Raw genomic sequence first — 21,328 nt, forward strand, 5'->3', positions numbered from 1 at the left:
GATCGGTCCAGAGCAGGAAGTGATCGGCCAATCTGAGAGAGGAGGAAGAAGGGAAGACAGACAGGAAGAAGGAAATGAAAGAAAGTAGAGTAATGAGAGAAAAGAAAGACGGAAACATCTGTAAAGAAGTGAAGGAGGACAGAAACAAAAGAATCAATAATAGAAAACAGAGAAAACAAACATGGAGAACATGGAAGAGAAAAGAAAGGATGAGAGCTGCAGCATCAGAGTCTCTCAGAGGGTTCTCATAGATAAGAGTGTGTGTGTGTGTGTGTGTGTGTGTGTGTGTGTGTGTGTGTGTGTGTGTGTGTGTGTGTGTGTGTGTGTGTGTGTGTGTGTGTGTGTGTGTGTGTGTGTGTGTGAGAGAGAGCTTTGCGTGACAGCAGAGCATGCTGGGTAAAAGCGCTCGGGGCGTTTTGAATGTAAAATTCAGGAGCTGCAGTCAGACGAGACGAAGGCGTTGCTGCTTCGCCCTCAGCTGTGACTGACAGGCGTCATGTCTGTAAATCTGCAACATGTCAGAATTTTAGTTTCCGACACTCAAATTAACTAAAACGATCGACAGTGTGAAGAAGACGCAGTTTTGACATCATGTGAAAGACGTCATTGTATTGTGTTCTCTACTGAAGCTAGCATGCTAACCAGCTAGCCCTGGGCCTGGGAATCTCTTCCTCCTAGCTGTCCTAAGCTCCTGTGCTAGTGATGTAAACACCAACTCTCCAACTAGCTGCACGGCTAATTGAGCTAACAAACTGCAGTCATGATCAGAAACCAGTTAGCAGCAGTAACTCACTTTCACATTCTGGCTTTATTCCAACAGTAACAGCAGCTGAGGCTCATGGGTAATGTAGTTTTTAGTGGCAGAAAAGATGATTCAAAGTTAAGGTAACAGAATGAAACGTAACCAGATGATCCATTGTTTTCACTCTGAGGACAGACAGCATCATAATGAAGTGTGTGTGTAAGAGAAGGACAGGAAGTGACAGTGATCGATGGCTCGTCATTGGTCCCCTCAGGGCAGAGCGTGGTCATGTGATGTGGACAGACTCTAAATGGAGTGGGTCAGAAACAGACGGCTCAGTAGAGACAGGAGGAAAATAAATATTACATATCTGGACTGATCTATACATTTTGATTTCAGTAAATTTCAAGTGGCAGAAACAGAGTTTGTAAATTTAGATTAAGTGTCCAAATATTCAAAAAACTATATCCAAGTTACTCAAATTCAGTTATATATGATATATGTTGTACATTTGTATGTATGAAATGACCATCTGTCAGATAGGAGACGTTGTTTTTATATACTCCACATTTATGTTGTACTTTTTAAATGTATATATTTGTAAACTTGTTAATTCACAGAGGACAGTGTTGGGTTTAGCTGAATGGCTAATTAGCATCTATATGCTGAAACAAATAGACAATAGACAACAAACTAACAAATAGATAAAACATTAAAGATCATGAAGTTAAACAAACAAAACTGTGACCTCTAAAGACTTCTTCTTCTGTGGTCCTGTTTTTATATCGTTGTGATGTTGTGCTGTGATCTGACCGTTAGCATGTTAGCTCTGTTAGCGTATTAACTCTGTTCTGTGTCATTCAGATTAACAAGCTAATGCTGACATGCTAACGATGGCCTTGTTCAGATCAATGGAGCTGCACTTCCTGTTCTGGAAACAAACTGCGATCAATGTGTCGCCTCAGGCTCACACACACACACACACACACACACACACACAGTACATGTACTGACATACTTGTGAGGACCGTTATTCAACATTCACGTTTGTACTTATTTTGGGCCACTTTTGATAAAATAAAAAAAACATGTGCAGGTCTGAAATCAGGTCCCCACAAAGATACCAGAACAAACACGCACATCAGGTGTGTGAGAGAAGGAGGCGTGTTTAATGCTGATGAGGGACGAGCGAGCATTGATCTGCACAGAGAGAGAGAGAGAGCGAGAGGGAGAGAGTGTGACAGCAGTGAGTGAGTCCAGTCGTGGTTGTGGCGTTGTGGTCGGCGGTTGGCGGGCAACTGGCGGGCGTCTGCATCATTTCTACCTCATCTAACTCTTCTTCTCCTGGCAGGACTGACAAACCGACAGACAGGAAGTGAGGAAGGACGGAAGGAAGTAGGTCAAGGATGACGAGCGCGGCCCCGGCCAGGAAGCCGTACCGTAAGGCTCCGCCGCAGCACCGCGAGACACGCCATGCCCTGCCTGTTGCTCCGCCCCCGCCGGCACCGCAGCACGACATCAATCAGGTAAACCAACACACCCTCAACACACCTTCATCCCCCCTGCAGCGCCTCCCCCACCTCCAAACCGCCGTCTCAAAACGGCCTCAGAGCGCCGGGTCGCGTCATGGCCACCGGACCTCGCCGCCTCTGCCCTCTGACAGCGAGCTGGACGTCTCTAGTCTGTCCAGTCTGGAGCTCTGCATCCCGCCACCACCGCTTTTCAGTAGCCACACCCACCGGCCCAACCAAACCAGAACCACCGCTGTGGGCGTCACCACGAGCCCTCGCCATCCGGGATATCGAAGCCCTGCAGCTGCTAGGAAACATTCGCCATCCCGCTGCGACAGAGAGCGCCACATACGACCTCACCGGACACAGACCGCCGCGCCTCCGAAGAGCATCCTGAAGCAGCCGGCCTCGCTGGGCCTGGAGCACGCCTATGACATCATCAGGAAGTCCAAGTCAGTGGAGCTGCTGGATGAAAGCAGGGGGCGGGGCAGCTCCGTCCGCCATCCGCCCACACGCTCTCTGGACCGGTCAGAGCAGCGGGTGGCAGCTTCGCGACGCTCCTCGGAACCGCCCTCCCCCTGCAGGACCAACTGGAACTGGAAGATGCAGGCTCTGCAGGAGAAGGTCCGCTTCTCCAACTTCTTGGATGAGATCACCTCTCGGGTCATGAGCCCAGCCAACCTCACACTGCTCGGCAGGACGCCCTCCAAAGAGCAAGGAAGTCCGGCCCCCCAGCGGCGCCGCTCCGCCCACAGGAAGCAGCAGGCGGAGGGACCGTCTGCAGATCGGACTCGACGCTGGGATGACTGGTTGGCGTCGATGCAGCGGTCGGCCAGCTGGTACCAGCCCCTGGAGGGGGAGGGGCTGAAGGGTGACATCACTGAGGGGGTGAGGCCTAAAGAGGAGGTGTTGGGGGGGAACCGAGGAGTAAAGATGGAGGTTCTGGACACAAAAGAGCCGCCGAGACACAAACACAGACTTCCTGTTTCTAATCAGTCGCTCCTAAAACACGTCAAGGTACGTCCTCTTAACCCCTCCCCCCCCTCCTCTAAACCCCTCCCCCTCCCCCGCCCTCTGACAGGTGACTTCCTGTTTGTGTGTGACCGTCCCGACAGTTAAATCAATAACTCTATATGTCGTGTTGTTTATGTTTGTTAAGGTCATTATTGATTTCAAACATGTCGACAGTGTTTACGTGTCGTGAGTTTTATATTTTCTTGACATTAAGTCAGATAAATAAACATCATCACAGTAAATATAAACATCGGACTGAACTATAACTGAGCCTGCAGGCGTCTGCAGAGGGACCGTTAAGCCCTCCTGTCAGTCCGTCAGGTGTTCTGTTTACCTGCATCAGTTGTTTTCATGTTAAAGGCACGAAGAGAAAATGTTGATGATTATCTAAGTTTCTGCTGAGTGAAGCGTTAAAGTTCAGACTCTGATTTAAAGTTGACGGATCTTTTTACTTTTATGAATTCTGGTCTTTAACTGAAGAAACTGAAGCTACGAGTCAGAAACTTTGTTGTTTGTTTGAAAATCATTTTACTGTAAAACTGACAAGAAGCAGACCGAGGTTCTGTTCTGCTCGGTCCAGTTTGGATCATTGTTATGTCTTTAACTTTTAAATGATGTCATTTTTAACGAGCTGTGGCCCAAAGCAGAGCTTCCTGTCAGCCTCAGCATCCTGAACATCGTTAACAAGCAGCAGATTAGTTTGTAACGAGTTAAAATAAAACAAATTCAAACAAATCTTCTGTCAAAACAAGTTTCAGTTTCACTGTTTGTGACTTTTAAGAAATCAGAACTGAGAATATTTGTGTTTGTGTTTCTGTCAGATGAATTATTCTCATGAACGAATGCATCAGTTTCTACTCTTTTATTAAAGTTTGGCCTCAAGAACCAAACTCTGTTAATTTAAACGTTCTTGTTGAGAACAAACATTGTGTCTTTACTAAAGGTAATAAAAAAGTTTAAAGAAGTGTTCAGCGAGCGGCTGCTGACAGGTTGGAATACCCAGAATGCACCAGTGCAAAGGTCAGGAGATGAAACATACATTAATCTTGATGCAGCCAGCTGCAGGATGTTCATCTCTACACTCTTCATATTGATTATCAATACTGACACTTGAAGAAACTGATTCAGTGTCCGGAACAAATCAGAGAACGGAGCGATCTGATTGGCCTTTTCGCCGCTGCCTTCACAGCAGCTGAGTCATTGATTGTGCAGCTGTGTGGGCGATCGATCAGCTGAGAGGATCCATCATGTGAAGCCCAGTGCATGCTGGGAGCGGACGTGTTTCCATATGTCGACAGAGATCGATGACACAGACAGGAAACATCCGTCCGCCTCCACGATGAGGCTTCATCGACGTTCACTGAGCTGTCGTCACGTCACGTGACGGTCATGTGATCAGTCGCGCGGAGCAGCTGATGTTCAGCTCGTTTGTGTCGGTTACAGTTTATTAAACACGTTTTCATGATTCTCACAGGAAACAACAAACCTGATGGAACAAAAACAAATTCAAAGCTCAGAGTTTTAATGAATTTATTCTTTGTGTCGTGTTCGTTGTGACGATAACATTTTTATTAAATCAATATTAGTTAGATGATTTGTTTCAAACTGTTTGTTTCTGTCATCAACACGACTGAATGTACTGAAGCTGTCTGTGTGCGTGAATCTGTGACTCGTGTTACATCTGAATTATTTACATAATAATAACGAGAACAATAAGTCAACATGTAAACATCTCGTTACCATGACAATATTTTTCTTGTTCTAAAACAAAAACTGAGCAGATTTTTTGTTTCTTGTGTTTCAGGAGGCGTTATCAGACTCTGACAGGATCAGGTGAGACCGCTTTATTTTATGAATTATTTCTGCTCAATCAATCAATCAATCTTTATTTATACTCCAGAGATCATTGATGGGTGATTTACAACGACACTGAATCAAAACAGAACAAAGAAAAGACGCCATGACGTCACTCAGACACACGACAGTTCAAAGAGCTTCACAGAGAAATTAAATCATTAAAACATTCAGAAAATATCAAACAAAAACAAAAACAAACAAACAAAAAGTCACAGATCATAAAGAAGTTTCAGGTCTGACTCAGTGAGCCGTCGTGTTTTCAGTCTAGAATAAAACAACATGATTAATAATAATTAATAACACAATGTTTTTATGACTCGTGTTTTTAACTTTGTGCAGTTTTTGTGTAAAAATAAAGAATAATTCATGTGTTCAAAGTATAAATACTACAATGTAAAATACTCTGATTACTGCATTTAAAGTGTTACTGAAGTAAAGTACAAAAGTATCAGCATCAAAATATACTTACAGTTTAAAAATAGAAGTACTCAGAATAATATAGATCATCAGGTTATGATGATTGATTACTGATCAGTTCATTTGAATTACTTTTACTTTGATCTGTAATCTTACGTCATTTATTAACTGTTCTGTTTTTAATCTGAATCTGTAAAGTAACTCACGTTATTATATAAATGTAATCAAGTACCTCAGATTGTCTTCAAGTACAGTACCTGAGTAAATGTACTCAGTTACTTTCCAGCACTGTAAACCTGACGTGAAGACTCTCGTCTCATTACCCAGAATCCTCCAGCAGCAGAACGAGGACCTGCAGCGCCGCCTGTCTCACTCCACCCACAAGATGGAGGCCATGGAGGCGGAGTTCGACGGCAACCGTCACTACATGGAGGCGGAGCTTAGCCGCACCAGAGACGACCTGGACAAGATGAGGGACAAGTTCCGCAGGTGAGGACTCAGCGGGGCCGGATCAGACTCTTGACGGTCTGGATCAGACTGACGGTCCGGATCAGACTCTGACGGTCCGGATCAGACTCTTGACGGTCTGGATCAGACTGACGGTCCGGATCAGACTCAGGTGGTCGGACTCTGTTGAAGCTGTGTCAGTTGTGTCCTGGATCTGGTCTGTGCTTATTTCTGATTGGCTGCTTCAGTTGATGATGTCATTAGATGACTGGTCGTGTTTGTCTGCAGATGTTTCCATGTGTTTAATCCGCACGCACGCACACACACACACGCACACACACACACACACTCCTGGATCCATATGTAATGACTGGGATCAAAGACAGTGAATTAATGAGAGCTTCACTCCTCTCTGATTATCAGAAGCTGCCGGCTGTGAAGAGTCTCGACACACAGCAGGAAGATGTGTTTGTGTTTCCTGTTTAGCTCTCCTCCTCTGTGTGTGTGTGTGTGTGTGTGTGTGTGTGTGTGTGTGTGTGTGTGTGTGTGTGTGTGTGTGTGTGTGTGTGTGTGTGTGTGTGTGTGTGTGTGTGTGTGTGTGTGTGTGTGTGTGTGTGTGTGTGATGGTAAACACAGAACGTTGTTTCTGAACAGGTAACTTTCACACCTGGAGGGTTCAGTCCAGTGAACTGTGTGTGAGAAAGTGTTCATCTCCTCCATTTTGCTCTGCGGTGATAATCAGTCTGTAAAAGAGGGAGGAAGTCAGTGAGTGGCTGCTTAATGAGGCCGGAGATTTAACAGGAGGAGGAGATGGAGGAGGGGGAGGAGGAGGAGGAGGAGGAGGCAGATCAGATGTGGGACTCAGTGTTTAACCAGCTGAGATGTTTTATAGTTTTGACCCTGAAATCTGCAGATGAAGCTGAGAGGACGCCTCGACTCAGCCGACTACAACTGGAGGATAACTCGCCTTTAATTCGGCTGTGACTCGGCTGTGACTCGGCTGTGACTCGGCTGTAATCAGGCTGTGACTCGGCTGTGACTCGGCTGTGACTCGGCTGTAATCGGGCTGTGACTCGGCTGTAATCGGGCTGTGACTCGGCTGTAATCGGGCTGTGACTCGGCTGTGACTCGGCTGTAATCAGGCTGTGACTCGGCTGTGACTCGGCTGTAATCAGGCTGTGACTCGGCTGTGACTCGGCTGTAATCAGGCTGTGACTCGGCTGTGACTCAACTTTGACTTGACATAAATTCCCCATTCCTTCCTTCCTTAAACCAGCCTGTGAAACAAACGATGTAAACGAGGAAGTGAAACAGTAAAATTGTTCCGTCAGTTTGTCCTGAGGGCAACTGAGCATGCTCAGTAACCTCCTCTCTGTCTCTCTCTCTCTCTGCAGACTGCAGAACAGCTACACGGCGTCTCAGAGAGCCAATCAGGATCTGGAGGAGAAGCTTCACGCTCTGGTAACCTTTGACCTCCTTCAGCTGACCTTTGACCTTCCGGCCTGAATGTTTAAATCAGAACCGGATCACAGACGATGTTTTGATCAACATTAGATTAACGACATGTTTGGTGTGCTCAGTGTCGGTCCAGACGGTCTGTAAAGAAACTCAGAACACGTCAGCACACATACAGATTATTATTTGATTGATGAGAGTAAACATCACGTTAATGTTCAGTTATTATTCTCATCACAGATGATTTAAACACCAGGATGAATAAAATAAAATAAGAAAATATCATCACAGTAATAAAAATGTAACTCAGTGACATCACAGACAGATGAGCCGATAATAATAATATTAAAAACAATAGTTCCTGGTTGTTATGAACTGTCAGTCAGAATAAGTGTGTTCGTGTTGTGTCCGCATGTCACTGATCAATATGTGTGTGTGTGTGTGGCTCATTGATCACACTCAGTCAATAACTGATCGATGACTAAATGAAAACACACTCTGAGGCAGTTTATTGATTAACTGTGGAAAAGCAGAGTTGACGGACAGCAGGCCGGTTGTTATGGCGACAGAGGTCACTGAGTCAGTTTACAGTCAAACATTTACACTCAATTTATGAAAGAAGAAACATGTTATTGATCTAAACATGTCACATTTTACAAACACAGTAAACAGTAACCAGTATAGGCGACTTCTTTGTGCCCAGACTCCCTTAACAAATGTGTCAGTTTAGTGAGTTGTTGAGTTGGAGACACTTTATAAACTGTGTGAAACTCTGTCTCTGACTGATTCTGACTTATTTGTTCCTTCTTGTAAATTCAGCAAATGTTCTGCATGAACTTCTTTCTGTCTTTGAGTAGAAACATGGAGTCTGTTTGTCTCAGTGATGGATGAGTTTATTTGAATACAGACTCATGTTAATGTCGACGTTGACCTGACGAGACCTTGATGTCACATGAAACTGAATATTTAATTAAAACGTTAACATGAGGAGTCGTTAATGTGGATAAAACCGTCTCACCCTGATTTATTTAAATCGAACATCCGGCTCAGAAACATTTTTACTTCCTGTTTGTCTTGTTGTCTGACGTCGTTCTTCATCTCTGTCTCTTCTTTCTCTTCTCTCCTCTTTTCTCACGCTGCTCTGTGATGGATTGACTCATCTTCATCATCTTCATCTTCATCTCCATCAGGCTGCCGTCAGTCAGACATGGGTTCATGCAGTTGCGTCTCATTCATGTTCTTCCTCCTCCCCCACATCCTGTCCATCCTCCTCATGCTCAGTTTTCTTCTTCTCTGATGTCTGTTTGAACACCAAGTCCTGACCTCGTGTTCAGTTAGTTGCATCTGTTAAAACACTGTTTTTTTTAATGGAGTTCTGCTGGAGGACAAACATGAGCAGAATTTCTTAAGAGAATATAACTGAATATATTAAGGTTATCGTCCTGAGGCGGTGCGTCAAAGTCAAACTTTTTAAAATCTTTAATAATTTAATAAGGTGAAAATTTTTCTTATAATTGTAATAGTTTGAGATGTGATATTTTTATTTTTGTCATTATAACATCTTGTTAGTTGATTTTTCTTGGCAGACTATAAAAATGTGGACTTGGTGTGAAAACTGCAGGTTTCTGTTATTTTGATGCTTGAAGATAAAACTGTTGATAAAAAGTTAAAAGTTAATCGTTCCTCTCCGACACGTGAAGCTAACGAGGCTAAAACAAAGAACTACAAGTCAATTAATCAATTATGAATCATTGATAGTTGGTAAGTTAATGAATCAATCAATATGAAGAGCGAGGCTAAGCTACGCTAACAACATCAACAAGTACAGTCATGCTAAATGTACAGCTAATTAAACAAATATTGCTAATGTTAGCCTCTCAGCTAACAAGCTAACCTGTTTATCCTGAATGCTGCAGTAATGAAGCTTCGCTAGCTGTTGGGGAGGAACGACGACGCTAACGGAAACGTTTACTTAAAGCTAGCTATGTTAGTTCGTGTTAGCTGCTAGCATTTTTCAGCGCTCTGGGAGAAACTTGATGGAACATTTCAGCTTTTAGCTTCGACGCTTCGATCAAGATCTGATCCGATCTTATTGATCTCCTCGCAGCAGCAGCAGCAGCCACACCGCAGCATCCCATAATGCATCTGTAAAGAGCTGCTAGCAGACGCAGCATTCAAATGATCTGGGAAAACTGTAGAAAAGAAGTCTTTTAATAATAGTGACGGCTCAGCTCTCAGAGGATAAAGATGACGTTTACCTTGTGGTCGACAACATGGCGTCTGTGGATTCTGACAGTTTCTGATTTTTTATTTTGAAGTTTATTCCCACATGATCTGAATGAAGGCCCGCCTCCTCTCACCTGAGGCTCCTGATTGGCTGTCTCACCCGTGATTGACAGTTGATAACATGATGTTCCTGCTCCCACAGCTACGGAAGGTGGAGAGGGACAAAAAGACGATGGACCAGGAGATCGTGGAGCTCACCAACAAACTGCTGGACGCCAAGAACACCATCGACCGTCTGGAGGAGCTCAACGTGAGACTTCGATCGCTTTATTGATCATTCATGATTTACAATCTGATCTGATTGTGTGTGTTAACGTGTGTGTTACTGTGTGTGTGTTCAGGAGCGGTACAGACAGGACTGTAACTTGGCTGTCCAGCTGCTCAAATGTAACAAGTCGCATTTCAGGAACCACAAGTTTGCTGATGTGAGTAACTGTGTGTGTGTGTGTGTGTGTGTGTGTGTGTGTGTGTGTCTGTGTGTGTGTGTGTGTGTGTGTGTGTGGGATGGTTCTGCTGACAGTGTTGATGGTTCCATTAGTTCCATTAGAGTTTATAGACAACCCACTTCCTGGAAACACTCTAACACTCAGTGTGTGTGTGTGTGTGTGTGTGTGTGTGTGTGTAGCTGCCCTATGAGCTGCAGGACATGCTGAATAAACACATGAAGAGCAGCCTGCCAGAGCGAGGCCCCGCCCCCGGCTCTCAGGACCCAGACACGCTCAGTCTGACTCCGGCTGACGTCGTGCCAACCTCGGTCATCGCCCGCGTCCTGGAGAAACCTGAGCCGCTGGTCCTGAACTCTGCCCAGTCCAGCAGCTGCGGCCGGCCCGTTGCCGAGGACGTGTTCGTGCACGTGGACATGACGGGTCCTGTGGGGGCCGAGGGCCGCGGCCGGGAGAACGGCGGCAGTCAGGAGGCGGCGCAGCAGAATGGCTCCTGCCGCAGTCAGAGCAGTCTGGATGGGCAGTCTGGCGGCGAGGAGGGGGGCGGGGCTCCGTCCTTCGAGAAGCTGAACCCGTACCCTGCGCCACCACCCCCCCACCCGCTGTATCCCGGACGCAAGGTCATCGAGTTCTCGTCAGATGACAAAGTGAAGATCCCCAAAAACTCCCCGCTACCCAACTGCACCTACGCTACACGGCAGGCCATCTCCCTCAGCCTCGTCCAGAACGATGAAGAGCGGCTCGCCCCTGGAAGCCCCGCCCCCTCCTCCTCCTCTGGAGGGGGGGTCCACCATCGCACTCCGCCGTCACAGCGGGACGCCGCCAGTGAGCCGCTGTCCAGCCAATCCAGCCCGTTCAGCAGCCCACCGCAGGTAAGACACACGTTTACTCAGCAACACACACATTTACACAGATTAGCTCACATTTAGGGCATTTAGCAGACGCTTTTGTCCGAAGCGACTTACAATAAGTACATTTGTCACAAGAAAGAAACCACAACATATCACCGTCGATAAAGTAGAAAAGATAGAAACAATTTTCAAGCCCTCACCTGAGCAAAGTAGCTGCCATTTATCAAGGATACCTTAAGTACATAAGTGCTGTGATGTAAGTGCATGTAAATAAAAAAGAAAAATTGTTTTTGTTTTTGGGGGGTGGGGGGGGGGAGTCATGCTATGCAGGGTCGAGGTGAAGTCTGAACAAGTGAGTCTTGAGTCTTTTGCGGAAGATGGCGAGTGACTCTGCTGTCCTGACATTGGTCGGGAGTTCGCTCCACCACTGAGGCGCCAGAACAGAGAAGAGTCGCGACTTCACTGAGTGGCCTTTGTTTGCTCTCAGCGATGGCGGTCAGCTGATGTAGTAGAGCATAGTGCTCGCGTTGGGGCGTGTGGTCTGACCAGTGTTGACGTCCTTGAAGGCCAGCACCATGGTCTTGAATCGGATGCGGGCCACAACAGGAAGCCAGTGGAGGTCACGGAGGAGGGGGGTCACATGGGAGAATTTGGGTAGATTGAAAACGAAGCGCGCTGCAGCGTTCTGGATACGTTGCAACGGTTTAGTCATAGAGGCTGGGAGTCCAGCCAAGAGCGAGTTGCAGTAGTCGAGGCGGGAGATGACCAGTGCTTGGACCAGGAGTTGTGTTGCGTCCTTTGTGAGGAAGGACCGGAACCTGCGGATGTTGTAGAGGGCAAATCTGCAGGATCGGGCCACCGCGGTGATGTTGGGGGTGCAGGATAGTCTGTCGTCGAGGATTACACCCAGGTTCCTTGCAGTCGATGAAGGTGATACCGTGACGTCCTCGACAGTGACTGCCAGGTCCATGCGAAGGCAGTCTTTCCCCGGGGATGAAGAGGAGTTCAGTTTTACTAAGGTTGAGCTTGAGATGATGCGCAGTTGTCCAAGCGGAGATGTTTGCCAGACATTCAGAGATGTGCGTGGGTATTGGAGGACGGGGGAAAGGAGAGGAACAGCTGGGTGTCGTCAGCATAACAGTGGTAAGAGAATCCATGTGCTGTGATTGCAGAGCCTAGAGATCTAGTGTATAGTGAAAACAGAAGCGGTCCAAGAACTGAGCCTCGAGGGACACCAGTTTCCAGGGAGCAGGGTTTGGACAAGGAGCCATTCCAGGTGACCTGAAAGGTGCGTTCTGTCAGGTATGATGTGAACCAGGTTAGAGCAGAGTCAGCGATGCCAAGTTCAGCCAGAGTGGAGAGGAGGATTTGGTTGACTGTGTCAAACGCAGAGGATAAGTCGAGGAGGATGAGGCTCTGGAGGCACGGAGCAACTCAGTCACTGTGAGGAGGTCCGTCTCAGTGGAGTGAGCAGTCCTGAAGCCTGACTGATGGAGGTCAAGGAGGTCGTTTTGTGAAAGGTAGTACAGTCAGTTGTAGACGGCACGTTCCAGGGTTTTAGAGAGGAATGAAAGAAGAGATACAGGTCTGTAGTTTCAGATGTCAGCCGAGTCTAGAGTGGGTTTCTTTAGGAGTGGCTTTACTGTAGCTGTCTTGAAAGGAGCTGGAATACAGCCTGAAGTGAGGGAGGAGTTGATCAGGGTGGTGAGGAAAGGCAAGATATCGTGTGAGATGTTTTGGAGGAGAGAGGAGGGAATCGGGTCGAGGGAACAGGTGGTGGCACGGTTAGACGTCACTAGTGTGTGAACATCTTCAGAGGAGAGAGGGCTGAAGCAGGTAAGGCTGTTATAGGTGAGGGTTGGGGGAGGTGCTTTCTGGGAGGGCATAGGAGTAAATGAGGAGCTGATGTCTTTTACTTTCTTGGTAAAGTAAGTTGCAAAGTCATCAGCAGTGAGGGAGGAGGGGTAGGAGTGGTGAGGAGCGAAGAGAACATGGAGAAGGGTCACCACAATGGGGGGTAACGAGGGTAAGGACCTGGTAGGACCACGTTGGTGAGATGAGGAGTCCAGTTCCTCCTCCTCGACCGGTTTGTCTCGAGGAGTGTGAGAATGAGTAGGCAGTTGAGAGGGCAGCTGGAGTGGCAGTGTTTTCTGGAGTGATCCAGGTCTCTGTGAGGGCCAGGAAGTGGAGAGTCTGCAGGGAGGCATAGGCTGAAATGGTGTCCACCTTCTTGACTGCAGACTGGCAGTTCCATAGCCCCCCTAGTACTTCAAGTTCAGTACAGGTGGAAAATGTTGGGTAACAGAGATTGGCTGGGTTACAGCCTCGAGCAATGGGTCTCCGGTGAAATCTTCTCCGGTTTGATGTCCTGACTGGGATTGGCAGGGACTCATGGCTGCGATCTGTGGTGGACAGTGAGTTACTTGGACTTCCTCGATAGACTGCTGCAGAGAGACTCCTTAAGTCTTTGTTCGACAGTCTTCGTTCGTGTCCTGACGCTGCAGCTGTAGTGACTAGCCCATATGTGCTAGATTTACTTTATGCGGACTTGGCTCCGCTCTGCAATCAAGCCTATTCAACACACCTGACTTGGCAGAAACTCACTGATGGCTACTTAGCTTCAATGGTTTCACAACAATTGACACAAAAAGTATCGAGACAAGATTAAATATTTCAACTAACTTTCCTCACAGAATGCCTAAACACTGAATCTACGAAATCTCCTTACTCACCAGCAGCAGTTCACAGCTTCCTTCACTGGACAAAATGTATCTGAACAAGAGAGTGCTGGCTGCCCCTCAGCAACACACACCTTCTCAGCAACACACACATTCACTCAGCAACACACACCTTCACTCAGCAACACACACCTTCACTCAGCAACACACACATTCACTCAGCAACACACACCTTCTCAGCAACACACACATTCACTCAGCAACACACACCTTCTCAGCAACACACACATTTACTCAGCAACACACACATTTACTCAGCAACACACACCTTCTCAGCAACACACACATTCACTCGGCAACACACACATTCACTCAGCAACACACACACTTTTCACCCTGTTAATGTTCAGAGAAGTTGAGTTGTGTCTGCAGGCTTCACACACTAACACTCACCTGTACCTGTAGGCCGACTGTGTCTGTAGCCTCGAATGATTAAAATGATGTTGATCAGCTGACATTAGGTGGTCACTGGTCTGGTCAGTGGTCTGACTTTCATCAGTGACCCTGGTACTAACGTGGCCCCTCCCCCTGCCCCCCCTCCTCAGGCCCCCAGTGTCCTGGCGAGCTCGGGCAGCTCGGAGGAGGACCTTCTGGCCAACTGGCAGCGGATGTTTGTGGAGAAGATGGCCCCGTCGAGCGATGGCTCCGTGGTCCACCGCACGTCGTTCAGCAGTCAGACGGCCCAGGAGCTGCAGAGGAGGAGGCCCACGCCTGGGGGCGGGGCTTCATCCTCCTCCGACCGCCACAGAGCGGCGTACTCTGACGGCGAGGAGGGCTCGTCGGCTCGCAGCTGGACGCCGAGCCGCGGCTCCAGCCTCGACACCGACACCGACACCGAGCCGAGGCAGGGCCGGAGGGGGCGCTATGGCGACGGAGACGGCTCCACGGAGGAGGGCGAGAGGCTGCTGATGCACCTGGAGGACGACGGCGGTAGTGGGGACACAGCGGTCACCGTGGCGACCAGCCCTGCCGACGCTCGCAGACAGGAGTTGGAGGAGGAGGAGGACGAGGAGGAGGAGGAGAGCTCTGCCGAGGAGAGAGACGTCCTCCCCCATGACCTGCCTGTCATCTCGCCCCGCCTGCTGGACTTCGATCCCACCCTCGGGCCGCAGCGGCCCCAGAAGAGCCCGAAGAGGATGGGCGTGCACCACCTGCACCGCAAAGACAGCCTGACTCGAGCCCAGGAGCAAGGCACGCTGCTGGACTGACGGCCGAGCACGCCGCGCTCGCTCGCCCCACACTGTGCTCCCTCAGCTGCTGTCTGTTTCCACGGCAACTGAGCTGAGGTCACGCCCATCAGGATATAGCCATACTCTACCATGTGCTGCCTGACCGTTGCGTGTGTGTGTGTGTGTGTGTGTGTGTGTGTGTGTGTGTGTGACCGATCAGATATTGATCAGCTGTTAATCGACTTCAGTATCAGTGAAGCTGTTGATCACTTTTGTTTTGTTTTTGTTTGTTTGTTTGTTTGTGTTTATAAACAGTTTGTTTTAAACAGTATTCTAAAGAACAAGTGTCACAAACATTTGTTTTTATTTTTGTTGATTATTCGTCAAAATTAATTAAAATTCAGATCAATCACAGAAAACACTTTGTGGACGGCTTCATCCATTAACGAGACAACTCGTTTATCTTTAATGTCTGAAGATCAAATTTATATAAAATATAATGAAACATTAAATTAGTTTAGTTTCTAATTTCTTTTGTTTTAATGCTCAGAAAGTTGAACAGAGTTTGGTTGGTGGTGTCCACTTACTTTTGGTGATATAGCAACTATATGATTGTCTACATACCAACATAACCTACATTGCCAAAAGTATGTGGACAGCTGATTGAACTGCAAATTAAATTCTGATCAGTGTTAGAAGCCCCATAACTCTGTGTGTGTGTGTGTGTGTGTGTGTGTGTGTGTGTTTGTGTGTGTCGGTCAGAGTAGAAAAACAAGAATAGAAACAACTAAAAACTTTACAGACGTCTTTGCCTTGTTTCCGGACTGGGAGCTTTTATTTTGAAGAGAACAGGTGAGACACACCTGGGTAAACACACACACACACACACACACACACACACACACACACACACTCAGACTCTCAGTGCCTATCACTCTCTCTCTCTCTGGAAGGTTGTGAGTACGACGCGGGGCCTGAAGGTCAGACTTTTATTTTATCGTCTCCACTAATCGTTGACTTCCTGTCACATGACATGTTGTTAGTCACCTGATTGGTTCGTCGGGGAGTCATGGACTGACTGACCTCCAACCCCCTCCCTTTCACTAACACTGTACCTGCAGGGGGCGGGGCCGGGGGGCGGAGCTTCTCCCACCTGGAATGTAACATCCAGCTGTTTTATTTTGTCGTTATAACCGTTTTGTTTTTGTTGGTGATGAAAGTTTAAATCGATTATTAAGAGATTATTTTTCTGTTTGGATTTGAGTTGTTGTTGATTTTGTTTTATTGTTTTTTGATCAGTTTGGTTTTTATGTTCAAACGTTCTCGTGACCTACGGAAGCTCGTTAGTGCCAGAAACATCGGAAATGATCCTAAAGTCGAGATAAAGATGATATAGTGTCTAAAGATAAAAACGTTTCTACAAATAAAGTTCAGTCTGAAACTGGATTTAAATATCAAATCATAAATAAATGATCAATGTGATGAATGGAACAAATAAAGCGTTGCACTCACATCAGCTCTGAAGTTTCTGTAAATTCAAGTCTTTTATTTTAAAGTCTGATTGTTGCTGAATGTATTTAAACATTAATGAATGTTAAAGATTCAAAGTCTGTTTCTGTGAAATAAACGAAGCAGCTCAGCAGATTTAAAACAATAACGAGCTTCATCTCATGAAACTTCAGTCTCACTGTAACATTGATCAGAGTGATGGTAATCAATTAATTTGTGCTTCGGTGACGAAATTATTTTTATATAAGCGAGAAAATAAAAGTAAACAAACTAAAACAAATGTTTTATTTTTCAGAAGAATCTCAGTTGTATTGATTTTTAGTCTGAGAATCATGAATGTAACAAAGTGTCTCATCAATAATCAATAACAATAATCATTAATGTTTTTGGCACCAGCGAGCTTCCGTACGTTAACTTCTTCTCTGACGTCACTGATGAATGTCGGCTCGTTGCCTTCGTCACAGCTCTGATTGTGACTCACCGAGGACCAACCGTCACTCACTGATTGATTGATTGATTGATTGATTGATTGAGAGTCTTACAGAGTCAGCATTGTTTCACAGGAAGTGAATATTGATCAGCACTGACCTCCACATGTTTGTATTGACTCTCCAGTCTGATCAGTGAGGATCGATCAGGTCAGTATTGATCTGTAGGACAGAATCAGTGAATGAATTAATTAGTGGAAGATGTATTAATAACAAATTGATTATCTTGTATTGATTTCACTGATCGCACTCACGAGCACCAATCACAGACCAGCCTCATGACCATGTGGTGTTTGATCGCTGCAGGAGCATGATGGGATGCGCCTGCTCGCAGAGTGCATGATGGGACACAGACGATGAGACAGCAGAACAAGAGATGTGATTGGTTCACTGCTGTTACTGGATCACATGTTGCTCCTCAGCAGACGTCAGGTTTTCTTAAAGTGTTTAAACGTTAACGAGTTTTAAAACAAAAAGATTCAACATAAACAAAAAAAAGCAGAAATGATTGTTAAGCGTCCGTTTTCAGTTCAGAACAGATTTAGCTTGGCTTAGCTTAGTTTAGCTTAGCTTAGCTCAAAGACTGTCTTTCAACAACTCTGATTAACATGTTGTATCATGTAAGCTAACAAGCTAGCCACCTGCTTACAGCCTTTGTGCTAAGCTAGGCTAAAGATGTTCTGGTATAACACGAGTAACTTCTTAAGAACTTTCCTCTTTGACGTTTTACTGTTGACAATGCTAGGCTAGCAGCTTCTTTAGCTTCAGAATGTGTGCTAAAACGAGGCTAATGATGTTCTGTTATAACGTTAGCTAGTTAGCTCCTAACACCTAAGATGACTTGAGGAAAGCTAGCTGTCTGTCACCACTGACAGCTAATGACATCAGCTAGCTACGAACATGTACGTTGGCTATGCTAACTGCTTGTAGCTACAATAACATCAACTACTGTTCTGTCTTTACACTTGTTAGCAGTTCCTCCCTGGTTACTGCCTCATGCTAAGCTACGTTAGCTAGAGTTAAATGTAAACATGTAGATTATTGAAGTAAAACCTTCATTATTAACATTATTAAAGGACCAGTCCGCTGTTTGTGTGTTTCAACCTGTTCACATCACACACACATTCAGGAGCGACTCTGAGAGCGAACGGTGTGTGTGTGTGTGTGTGTGTGTGTGTGTGTGAGAGAGTGAGAGAGACCAGGTGTGTAAATAAAACATAAAAACAGCAGTCTGGTCCTTTAACTGCAGCCTGTTTGTCTCTGAGCTGCTCAATAATTTAAAAACCTTTTTCTTCTGTTCTGTGTGACGGCTGCAGGACACACACACACACACACACACACACACACACACCCTCCTCCTCTTCATCTTCCTCCTTCAGATTCTACGTCCTCGGCTGTAATTATTAGCAGAACGAGCGGCTGCCGTTAAATTATTAAGGTTTTATTACCGTCAGAAATGGGTCGCTAATACTTTGTGTGTGTGCGCCTGTGTATGTGTGTGCGTGTGAATGTAAGTGTTTAATATTTCATACGAGTCATCAGATGTTCAGGAGACACGAGCAGAGAGCAGGAAGTCGGAAATGAGAGCGAGTGTGTAAGGTGTGTGTGTGTGTGTGTGTGTGTGTGTGTGTGTGTGTGTGTGTGTGTGTGTGTGTGTGTTGGAGCGATGCACTCTGGGTATAAATAGACTTTACATCTGGACTCGTGCAACTTTAATGACTCTTCTTCGTGAATATAATTGGAGACGTCGACCCGCCGCCTCGTCTCAGCCAAGGTCGTCCTCCAGCACTCTTCTTCTTCTTCTCTTCTTCTTGTGTTTCTCATCTCTTCTTCAGTTTTTCTTCTTCTCTTTTTTAATTCCTCCTCGTTCCTGATAAAACTTTATAATTGTTATGTTGACTAAATTATTCCAGATCTTTTGACTGAATCACAGACTCTTCATCTGTGTGATCGCACTCTGCTGGTGAAGCTCGGGTCACCAGCTGAGCTCCTGAAGCTAAATGACCGTTAATCAATAATTCACTAACAGATCAAACAGACGTCTTATTGATTCATTAAAGCTGTTGTTAATCAACCCAAACTGATCTTATTAAGGGTTAATAACTATTAATTAACAATAATAAAGACACACGTTGCATCTCATTAACCCTCCATACAGGGTCACCTTCAAAATAAACTGCTTATTTTCAAAATAAAAGCTGAATTAACAGACAGGAAGTGAAATAAGAAGCAGAAATAAATGTTTTGTACTGCACATTATTCTCTTCTGCTGATCTGAGGTCAGTTTAAAGCAGCTCTGTGTCCCAGCATGCATCAGGAGGACGAGGCGTCACAGCGGTCTGTGAGCACTGAAAACTGTCTGATGATGTTTGATTGTGTCACTTTACTGTCACGTCCTCTGATCCGCACCGGTCCATTCAGTGAACAGAACCTTTTGTTTGTCACTTGAGCTGCGTTCACGTCAGACGGAGGCTCCGGTCCACATCACGACAACATGTTGACGTCATTAAAACCCAGAAGTTCAGATTGTTCTGAACGCTTCGTGTTTGGACACTAATGTGTTAAAGACAACACAAACACACAGCTCATCGTGTTCTGCTGAAGATCGGACCTCTAAACACAGAACATGTGACACTAAATATGAAATATTCAGACGGCGCTGAGCTGCGTGTTCACGACTGAGCGTTAGATTTATAAACATGTTTGAAGTTTGAGTTGGCATTAAATATAAAAGCGAACACGTCAGGTTAGCATTAGCATAAATATTTTACTTTTAGCTCTAAATGAAATGTTAATGTGTTTGTTTCTAAGTGCTAATAAACATTTAAAACATTCTGAATCTCATTTAGACTTCACGTAACGTGAGATATGCAGCAGACCTGACGTCAGCTTCAGTCTGTTAATCAGACTTATTGAATGTAGTCTGATTACTTTCACTACAGCTACAGCTGTCATTACCTTCTGCAGCCGCACCGACGTCTCGATCTGTCTGATGTGTTGAACGAAAAAAAAAAAGGGGGGGACTATCTTCTCGACATCGATCCCACATGACGTGAACGCAGCATCAGCACTTAGACTGAATTTATATTCAAAGCTAACTGTAGCTAACTATTAGCTACGTTAGCTTGAACTCTAAAGGGGTTGGTCTGTCACTTCCTGACTTTCTCTTCTGCATCAGGATCTTCTGTCACACAGGGAGTGAGTGTTAGCAGAGTCATGTCAAGTCTTTTGGTTCAAACCTGGTTTATTTTCATCCCCTGAACTCAGTTGCTAATTGATTTTTATTGATTATCGAGCAACTAATTCACAACATGATTACAGTTAAATCTGACGGTCGTCATCATGAATTCAGACTTTCTGTGGTTGAAACTGGAGAAAGAAGCTCGTAGAAACTAATTAAGTTGAGTAAAGTGTCATCACGATGTTCTGATTCAGCAGAGAAACAAACAGGAAGTGACGCACTTCAACAAACTGTTAGCAAACTAGCATAGCCTGTATTTAGAAAAGACACCAATGCTAATGCTAACATGTTAACATTAGCCCACTGTTTCTGTTAGCTCTTGTGCTAATCAGATGTTGTAGTAACTGAACCGTGCTGGTTAGCGGGCTAACAAGCTAATGTTGTCTAAATCAGCCGGATGGAGGAAGCGTTTCCGTTCTTCTCTCCAACATGGCCGCCGGGGCCGGCCGGTCCTGGTTCAGGATGTGGACTCACCTGAGGACAGATGAAATGTGGACCTTTTCTAACAGACTGAGAACTGGAACCAGAACCAGAGGAGGATCTGAGGAGCGACTGTTGGCGCTGAACCGATAACGGTCGGCAGATTGTAGCCCCGCCTCCTCGCTCTCCACCCACAGGTGCTGTCACTCACAGTTCACTGACCTCTGACCCCGCCGTGGTGCTTTCAGGGTCACCTGGACTGTTTCCTCTCCTCGTGTCTCGGTTCCTCTGATCGTCTCAGCTGGTTTTTCCTGGTCTGATTGTTTGTTTTCACTTCCTGTTGGGAAATAAAACTACAAAACGATGAAAAAAACTACAAAAAAGACTGTTAAAACTCTACTAACGATTTTATTTTCTGAATTTGTAAACCGATGTATATTTTAAAACAAATAAAATATTTTAAACGTAACTCAGGAGTTGTGTTGTGGATTTGTTAGGACCTCGTCACAGGAAGCCCAGTGCATGCTGGGATATCCCACCTGAGTGAGAGGGTCCAGCTGCAGGTCGAGTGTCCAGGTAAGACACGTGTCACTTCCTGTTCTGTTGTATAAAATCAAACAGCTGCTGCTTTTACACTGAAACATTATTTGTCAATAATCCCACTTCCTGTTGATCAAGAAAATAAAAGCATTAATGTTTTGATGAAACTTTTCAAATTAAATTTATTTAAAAGAATCAAA

The 21,328-nt window shown here is 45.7% G+C and overlaps 2 protein-coding genes across 6 annotated transcripts in view; both read left to right on the top strand.

Moving 5' to 3' along the window:
* The window catches only part of LOC311270782 (tight junction-associated protein 1-like), a 35,399-nt gene extending 14,342 nt beyond the window's left edge, over nucleotides 1-21,057 (top strand). For 4 of the 5 annotated variants that reach the window (XM_084375935.1, XM_084375934.1, XM_084375932.1 and 1 more), the window contains 9 exons: nucleotides 2,094-2,268; nucleotides 5,072-5,100; nucleotides 5,869-6,030; nucleotides 7,383-7,449; nucleotides 8,634-8,663; nucleotides 9,872-9,979; nucleotides 10,071-10,154; nucleotides 10,355-11,044; nucleotides 14,307-21,057. In XM_084375935.1, coding sequence (XP_084232061.1) covers nucleotides 2,149-2,268; nucleotides 5,072-5,100; nucleotides 5,869-6,030; nucleotides 7,383-7,449; nucleotides 8,634-8,663; nucleotides 9,872-9,979; nucleotides 10,071-10,154; nucleotides 10,355-11,044; nucleotides 14,307-14,969 — 1,953 coding nt within the window. In that variant the 5' untranslated portion in view covers nucleotides 2,094-2,148 and the 3' untranslated portion in view covers nucleotides 14,970-21,057. The remainder of the gene's footprint in view (nucleotides 1-2,093; nucleotides 2,269-5,071; nucleotides 5,101-5,868; nucleotides 6,031-7,382; nucleotides 7,450-8,633; nucleotides 8,664-9,871; nucleotides 9,980-10,070; nucleotides 10,155-10,354; nucleotides 11,045-14,306) is intronic. The other variant, XM_084375936.1, reaches the window with a different exon arrangement.
* LOC311270773 (uncharacterized protein) lies at nucleotides 2,278-3,372 on the top strand (the record flags this gene model as incomplete). The annotated part of the gene is made up of 1 exon (XM_084375907.1): nucleotides 2,278-3,372. A coding segment is annotated over one exon (1,095 nt), but the record flags the coding sequence as incomplete, so codon positions are not given.
* Nucleotides 21,058-21,328: the final 271 nt, after the last annotated feature.

Source organism: Pagrus pagrus, assembly GCF_965226575.1.
Source record: "Pagrus pagrus genome assembly, chromosome: 15".
NCBI classification, from domain to species: domain Eukaryota; kingdom Metazoa; phylum Chordata; class Actinopteri; order Spariformes; family Sparidae; genus Pagrus; species Pagrus pagrus.